The sequence below is a fragment of the Strix uralensis genome, chromosome 4 (genome assembly GCF_047716275.1).
Source record: "Strix uralensis isolate ZFMK-TIS-50842 chromosome 4, bStrUra1, whole genome shotgun sequence".
NCBI lineage: Eukaryota > Metazoa > Chordata > Aves > Strigiformes > Strigidae > Strix > Strix uralensis.
Genome location: NC_133975.1, coordinates 67190675 through 67198851, shown reverse-complemented (window position 1 = coordinate 67198851; position 8177 = coordinate 67190675). Strand labels below are relative to the sequence as shown.

General features: G+C 62.5%; 1 protein-coding gene across 1 annotated transcript in view; it reads right to left on the bottom strand.

Annotated features, from left to right (window-relative positions):
* Nucleotides 1–5611: 5611 nt before the first annotated feature.
* FRAS1 (Fraser extracellular matrix complex subunit 1) overlaps nt 5612–8177 on the bottom strand; it is a 176530-nt gene continuing 173964 nt past the window's right edge. Inside the window, exons 72-73 of the mRNA XM_074867089.1 lie at nt 7804–7950; nt 5612–6837 (exon numbers count right to left, since the gene is read on the bottom strand). Coding sequence (XP_074723190.1) covers nt 6253–6837; nt 7804–7950 — 732 coding nt within the window. The 3' untranslated portion in view covers nt 5612–6252. The remainder of the gene's footprint in view (nt 6838–7803; nt 7951–8177) is intronic.

Below are 8177 nucleotides of genomic sequence, written 5' to 3'. Positions count from 1 at the left end.
CGCCATCTCCCCGCCGCGCCTTCTCCGTCAGGCCCGGCGGGCGGGCGGTGCCGGGTCGGGAGCCCCGTGCGCTTGGAGCTGCGGGGCAGTGAAGGGGCGGTGTCCGCCCGCCCCAGGTGAGGAGGGGCGATCGGCCTGAAACGGCGGGGCGGGAAGGAGCCCGAGGAGGGTTTGGCCGGGGTTGGGGGCCAGCGGGCCTGCACCAGCCCGGGGGGCGGCTCCGGTGGAGCGATTTCCGCGGGAAGGGGACGAGGAGAGAACGGCCGCGCTGCCGGTAGATCTGTGGAGGAGCCGGCGGGTCTCGGGGCGCCGGGGAATAAAGCCCGGAGGGCCGGAGCCCGGCCCCGCCCGGCCTCGGCACAGCCGCCCGCGGTCACCCGAGGCCGGGCCCGCCCCGCGGGTCCTCCCGGCCCGTTCCCAAGCACCGCCCGCCCCCGCCGGGGCTCCCGGGCCCGTCCCGCCGCCACACGCGGGTCCGGGGGGGTCGGGGCTCAGCCACGGCGTGTTGGGGACTCGAACCCTTGGGCCAGTTCGGGGTGACAGCAGCAGAGACTGAGCGGGGGGTGCTGGGAGAGGTGGCCGCCGGCTCGGGCCTGTCCTGGGGCTCGGAGCAGGCCCAGGGGGGTGGTTTGGGGCTCAGGGCCGGGCCCAGTCGTGGGTTTTCCCAGAGCAGGAGCTGGGCTGGGGAGATGGGAACGAGCTCAGGGGGCTCCAGAGGGAGGGTAACTGCTGGGTTTGGGGTGGGGGGGCAGGAAGGGGGGTGGGTGTGGGAGGTGGGTGGGAGCAGAAGGGGGGTGGGCAGGGTGCGTAGGCCTCCACCGGAGATGGGGGTCTGGTCGTGTTGGTCCCCAAAGCCAGGGAGGCTGGCATGCACCAGGCTGAATTAAACGTCTGAGATAGTCTCTGGGGCGAAAGGCACTTTTCACACCATCTTTGTGTGTCCAGCTCTTTATTCAAGGGGTGTACAAGCACCCAATAGTCATTGAACAATAAACACAAACTAATTAGTCAACGTGTGTACAGTTATGACAGTTCATATTCATATACAAGTTATGACAGTGATTGATTTACGACCTTGCCAAAAGCCAAGGTTGTTTTAACACGCACAAGCTGTCATGGCTGGAGCCAAAACAAGCTGGAGGTGAAGAGGAGCTGGAGGCAATCTGGAGCCGAAATGGAGTCAAAACTGAGCTGGACCAGGAACAAACAGAAGCTGCAGAGGAGCTGGAGCCGTCCATGAGCTGGGCCTGAAACCAGAGCAGAAAAACTGGTACAGAAACAAACAGGAGCCAGGGCTGAAATGAGCTGTACCTGAAAAAAATGGGCAGGAGCCTGAACCGAGCTTAAGCCACAAACTGAGCTGGGCCAGAAACAAACACTAGCCCGAACAACCAACCAACCAAGGAAACGGGACCCACAAGTTGAGCTGGGCCCAAACAACTGACCTGGACCCACATGGTCCCCTCAGTGTCTCCGGGCAGGCGCAAGCAGGGCTGTTTCCTGCCAGGAGTGGGCCCACACCAGGGGCAGGCGGCAGCGTTGGCCTTGGCACAGTCAGCCCGGCTTCCTCCTGGGGCTCCACACCCCACGTGGCTCCCGGCCTGGCTGACGCTCCTCTGTCCGACACCGAGAGACGTGGGACAGTCGGAGCTCCTAGCGGCACTGCATGGCCCAGCCCAAAGAGCCCCGGGGCTGCTGCCCTGCAAACCCGCTGCCTCCCGGGCACGGGCAGTTCTGATCGGCTTCTTGCCGGTGGGCACAGGCACCGGGACCCTCCTTCCCCCCACGGCGAGCCCTCCCCATCCCTCGGCCACTCTGCCGGCACAGCCCTGGGAGCAGAGCACCCCGGTCTTGCAGCTCCACTCGGCCGCCGCGCCGGGACACTCACCCCACCGGGCACGTCCTCCCGGCCAACATCCCCCTGGCACTTGCTGCCCCGGGGCCGTGCTCCTTGTGCCCGGGGCCGGGATGAGCCTTCCCCACACGTTGTTGGCACAGGTACGGCCACGCAGCATCGCCGAGGCCACCGACACCTCCCGAGGGACCGGCAGCACCAGGACGGCTGCTGCTCCCCGTGCCCGGCCAGGCCAGCTTCGCCCTCTCACTGATGGGGCTGCAGGAGACACTGCGGGTCCCTGGAGAGGCCTCTGCTCGCACTGCAGCACGTTTTTAGCTGAAAAAGAAGGTTTTAAGTGAAACAATGGTTTCAAATGGAGCCCAGAGCCACCCCCAAACGCGCTGCTGTGGGAGGCCTGGGGAGCTCCCCATGCCCGGGGACCCCCGGTGCAAACGCCTGTCCCCATGTCTGAGGAGCCGTCCCCGACCTCGTCTGTGCGGCCACGGTGCCTCCTCCCGGGCCGGCTCCCCAGAGGCAGCAAACCCCGTCCCCGCGGGCAAACCCCGCTCTCATGGGGAGCCCCGTACTCACCCGGGCGGCGGCCGGTGTGTGAAGGTCCCTCCGCGGCGGCCCCACGGCCACGGCTGCGGCCGGCAGCGAGGGGCAGGAGCCGCCGGGCTCTGCCCGCGGCCCCTCGGCGGCGGGTCCGGAGGTGGGACGGGAGCCCCGCTTGGGAACGGGGCCGGGCAGGAGGCGCGGGGAGTGGAGCCCCCACAGCCGTTCCTGGCGGGAGCAGAGGCTGATCCTGCGGCCGAATTCGGGAGCTGCCGGGGACCCCCGGCCCCACCGGCCGAGCTGCAGCCGCTGCCCCCCGAGAGGGGACCCCAGAGGGCTGAAACCCGCCGGGAACGTCACCGGGCCCCAACCGCGCACCCACGGGGGGTCCCGCACCGTGAGGGGAGGGAAACGGGCCACTCGCCCGCAGCAGGCAGCGGCGACGGCAGCTCCTGCCGCCGGGAAACCCGGGGCCCGCAGCCCGCCGGCGCCTGCTCGGGGTCCCCCGCGGGTCCCGGCAAGAGCCCCCCCCGCCGAGAGCCGGGGCTGCGGCCCCGGGAGGGGACGGGAGCAGCACCCGCTGCCTGCGGGCAGAGGCAGGGCCCGCCCCGGCCCCGGCAGCTGCCTGCGGGCAGGGCACGGACCTGAGCTTCGGGCAGCACTTACCGGGCAGCGGCCGGTGCCCCCAGCCCGCACCGGAGCCCGCCGGTGGGGGGCGAGGGGACGAAACGGCCCCGGTTCTGCTCCGCTTTTCCCCGGTTTCTCCCGTTTTCCTCGCCCGGCCACATGCCGGGACCTCGAGGCCGCCCGGTACAGGCGGGAGACGGCGTCACCCCCGGTTCTCGCCCGCCGGCTGCGGCCGCCCCGCGCTGGGACCGTGAGAGCCGCGACCGGAGCCGCCCCGGGGGGACGGGGCACCCGGGCCCGGCGCGGCCGCAGCCGGTGCCCGGCACCGCAGCACCCTCGCCCCGGCCCCGGCCCGGAGCGCGCCCGGAGGCGCCGGTGTGTGCTCAGCCCCGGGCGGGGAGACGCGGCAGCGGCACCGGGAGCAGCCGCGGCGGGGAAGCAGCCCCAGCTCGGCCCCGGGACGCCCGGAGCCGGGGCCCCGAGACGCCCGGAGCCGGGGCCCCGAGCCCGGCAGGGACCCCGGGAGCCCGGGAGCCGCGACCCCGCTCCCGCTGCCCTTCCCGCTCCGGCGGCGGCGCCCCCTGGCGGCCGCGAGGGAGTTTTGAAGCCTCGGGGGCCGCCGCTATCCTGCCGCCGCCGCCGCACGTGACTGCGGGGGCGGGCTCGGAGGGCGGAGTCTGGCTGGGGCGGGGCGGGCGGGACCGCGCGGGCGGGCGGCGGGGCTGCAGTGCGCCCGCGCGGGGCGGTGCCCTCAGGGGTTCGGCCCCTCCCGGCCGCCGTTTTTCTTTCCGCCGGTCGCGTCGCCCTCGGCCCCGAGGCAGTAAAGGTCGGGCTCGGTCCGGGTCCCGCGGTTGGGGCCAGGTGAGGCGCGGGGGGGTTCGGTCCCCGGGAGCTGTAGGGGCTCGGTCGGGGTGGCCGCGGAAAGTGGAGCTGCGGTTGGGGGCTGAGGCCGAGCAGGGGTGGCAGCGGCGAAGGAGCCGCAGCCCCGCGAGGCTGTGGGGGCCGCGTTGTTTGGGCAAGTGCCTGTGTCCGAGGCCGGGCTCCGCGGAGGAGCCGGCGGGTCTCGGGGCGCCGGGGAATAAAGCCCGGAGGGCCGGAGCCCGGCGCCGCCCGGCCTCGGCACAGCCGCCCGCGGTCACCCGGGGCCGGGCCCGCCCCGCGGGTCCCCCCGGCCCGTTCCCAAGCACCGCCCGCCCCCGCCGGGGCTCCCGGGCCCGTCCCGCCGCCACACGCGGGTCCGGGGGGGTCGGGGTTCAGTCCCGGGCGTGCCGGGTCTCGAGAGCCGGTTCCTAGGGCTGGGGCTCCACAGCACCGACCGAGCCAGGCCTTTCCCAGGCCGGAGCCCCGGGACAGAAACCGAGTCTTGCAGGTTTAGGCTCGGAGACGGTCGGCTGCTCGTGGGGCCCGACGCAGGGCTGGGCCGGGCGGGTTGCATGGGCCCCGACCGCGTTGGTCCGCGAGGCCGGCACAGCTGAGAGGGGGTAAAGGCACTTCTCAGATCCCCAACATCATCTTCAACTCCTGTCCTATTCAATGTTTGCATAATGCCCAGAATAGTTACTGTCTTATTAGCCAACACTTGTTAACTAATTAATTAATAATTATTCAGTATTAAAGTATGATATCAGTATTCAGGTTATGACAGTGAATGATGTATGGCCTGTTGCATGTCCAGAGCGTGTTAAGGAGCAGAGGGTGTAATTGGCTCATGCCAGACCTGTACTGAGCTTCAACATCTTCTATTTCCAACCTTTTTTCAGTGTTTATGCAACACTTTCAATATTTGTAAGATAAATATTCCCAGTGTGTTCAGCATTAAATTTTGATACTCATACTCAAGGAGTGGGAATGATTTACAGCCTCATGACAGGCTCTTTTCAGTGCTGAAAGACAAGCATGGTCTTTGATTTCTGGTACTTGTCAATGGTTATAAAATGCCTTCAATATTTAACCCATTAATCAATGTCTATAAATACATTATTTACTTTTTATATAACATTTATAAAACTTTTTATGTAATGTATTACTAGTCAGGTGATGACAGTGACAGGACCTGTCAAAAGCCGGGTGCTATAACCAACAGAGGCTTTAAAGCGCTGGAGGAAAAGGTACTTTCCTGACCTGAACCATGAGCACCCCCTGCCTTCAAGATCCACTGCCTGTTCAGTGTTTATCTACATTTTATCTACAGTATTTTCTACGTTTCATAATCAGTCAGTACCAATTACTAAGTATTCAGTCGTTTTGAATGCTGGTGATCACTATTAAAGGACGACACACTCAGAGGTTGGCAGGGGTCTGTGTGGGCTCCCCCAGCTCCACGCAGGGGACAGATGGTGGCCAGGGGGCTTCAGCCCAGTCACAGGTCCCCTGCATGACACTGGCCCCAGTGGGAGGGACCCCCCAAACCTGCCCTGGCAGCACAGCAGGTATTGTCCACGCAGGAGGAGATGCAGAGCCCTGAGCCCTGGTCACCCCCAAGGCCATTGACAAGTCCCCGAGGGGGCTCCCACCCAGCCACACCCCACTGGGGAACAACAGGGGCTGAAGGAGGGGAGGCGCAGGGAAAGGATACCCCGGTCACACTCTGTGTCAGGTTTATATTCAAGTTTTACTCTCTGCTGTGTGGTGAGACAGGACAGTTAACATGCCATGTGACAATTCATGTCCCTGCCACTCCCCACAGCCAGCACCACCCCAAAATGAACCTCCCAACCCCTAGATACTGAGCACCAGGTCTGCAGTTTGGTTCGCTGTAGGGTTTTGCCTCATTTTAAGAAGCAAACCAAGGCCGCTTGCTTCTTAACCAAGAAGATGCTGCTTTTCTTACTTTACTCCCAGCGAGGTGGGGAGCTGACCCCAAGCCCTGCAGGCCAGGAGCAGAGGGTCCTTGCTCCTCTTCCCCGGCTGACACACAGCCACCCCTCCACGCCGGGGGGGACAGTGTCCCCATGCTGCCCTGCCACAGGCTGCTGAGGGAGGTGCTGGGGTCCCCAGGCCACCCTCGGGAAAGAGCACGGTGGAGGCATGGATGGAGAACTCTGCCTGGCTCCAGCGGTGCTGGACAGTGAGGCAGCTCAGCTGGGGGCAGAGGTGAGCTAGAGCCAGTCCTCCTTCTCACAAGAGTATAAAAATACCAGCATGACTTTTCTTAGCTTTTGTTTTTTGAATTAACTTTTTTTTTTTTTTTACAATTTATAAAAAGCTTTCACCAAACCAAAGTGTGTGCTCTGTTAAACTTCCGTTCCGTCGTGCAAATTGCTGTGGACTTTGACTTCCAAGTTCACCTGCTTCCCCTTCCTGCCTTTCCCCCCGCTGACGCCCCCCGTTTCCCTCAATATATTAACATTCCTCACGGTGCAGTACCGGCTGTCCAGGGCTTTCCCAGCGCCCCTGGGCAGCTCCACCTTGGTGTTCAGGGGATGCTCCTCCGGGGCGGCTCGGGCAGCTTCCCGCTTCCTCCGCAGCTTCTGACACTTCCTGGTGAGGAGGCAAACTCCCGAAAGCACCAGCAGCAGCAGGGTGACGGCAGCGAAGGCGCTCCCCAGGGAAGCGCCCGTTTGAGATAAGGAGGCTGCGATGGCGGCTTCCTCCCTCTCCAAGATCAGCGACTTCATGTTGGTGCCGTTCTTGATCTGGTCGCCTTCGTTGTCATAGATTAAGGAGTCATCCAGCATCAGCCTCCCGTTGCCATCGACCGAGTCCCTGCGCCTGCGTTTCCAGCGGTGAGTGAGGGATCGCTGAACGCGCGGCCCTGCCATGCTCTCTGGGCCGATGACGTAGATGACTTGAAGGTACCACTGGTGTCCGGCTTCCACCTTTAAGAAAGGGAAGGCACGCACACAGGAAATCTTCACTACGGCTTTTAGATCAAGTGGTTTTGTTAAGTAAAGGTAGAGCTGGTTGCATTTTTGGTCCCGATGCTCGACTTGCGTGAGTATCAACAAAAAAGCTCAGTGTGTTTTTATTTATCACTGAGGTGTTCAGTCTTGTATTTGCAACTGCAGTAAATAATTCAGGAATATTAATAATATGTTTTAAAGAGCTTCTTTCCTGAGTGCTTTGGGAAAAAAACCACCACCAGAGTAAATTCCTCATCTTAATTTTTTGTGCTGGAGTTTGCTTCTTAACTGGCTCCACTGTTAATTTAGAGTACAATCCTAGCAAGGCCCAGAAGCCCCTTCAGCAAACAGAGGTCACCGGGTTACAAAGCAGGCCTCTCTGGGGAAGGACAAAAAAGCCCAGAAATCAGGATCTAAAATTCTGCCCTTGATCGAGAGCTTCCTCTGTGTCCCTCCTTCTGCCACAATCTGCTCGTCTCCCCCGAGCCTCATACTCACCTGCCTCTGTGCACAGACTGGAGCCGCAACCAGAGGCCGCCTGCCCCTGCAACCGGGAAGGGCCACGGGTGCCCCGAGCTGCGGCTGCCTTCAGGGGAAGGGACAGCACCGCTTAGGTGCTCTGCTGCCGAACAGAGACTTGGATCTCTCACCTCTCAAATGACGGAGAGGCCTACTACAGCACGATCTGCAAACATGGGTGATCATGGGTGAGGGCACCTCGCTTCATGGAGACCGTATGGTGGGTGGGCGTGGAGGCCCACCATGCCATCGGAAAAGTTGGTTGAGGGTTGCTGTTAAACTGCAGAAGGCTGCAAGACCTACCCTAGCATGGATTTGGTTTCTCTAGGCAGGGTCAGGCACAGAGCCTACAATTCACAAAGTATTTAGGACATCCTGGGTAGAGAAGTGAGTTTTGGGCTACCGATATCACTTGGTACGTACCTTGTAAAGAGCATCCACCTTGAGAGTAAATCCATCGACTCCGGGCATGCTGCTTACCACATGAAACTCGGACAGTTCAGAAGCGAAGTGGGCATCGAAAGGCACATCGTGGAAATACTTATCTGTCACTTCTGGTTGGTTTCGGTCCTGGAAATGAGAGAGGCGTTAGGAAGAGGAGCGCACGCTGTCACCTTCCCAAAGGGAAGCCAGGAGCCGCGTCACTAAATGACACCTGTGTCCTGCTGCAGAAACCGAATCCAGATGCCCAGTCTCCACGCCTACACATGGGCATGGACATTTCTTTAACATATAGCTGACTGCACAGAAAATAGTTATGAGCTATATGATTTGTAGAGACTTCATACTGCTTTAGC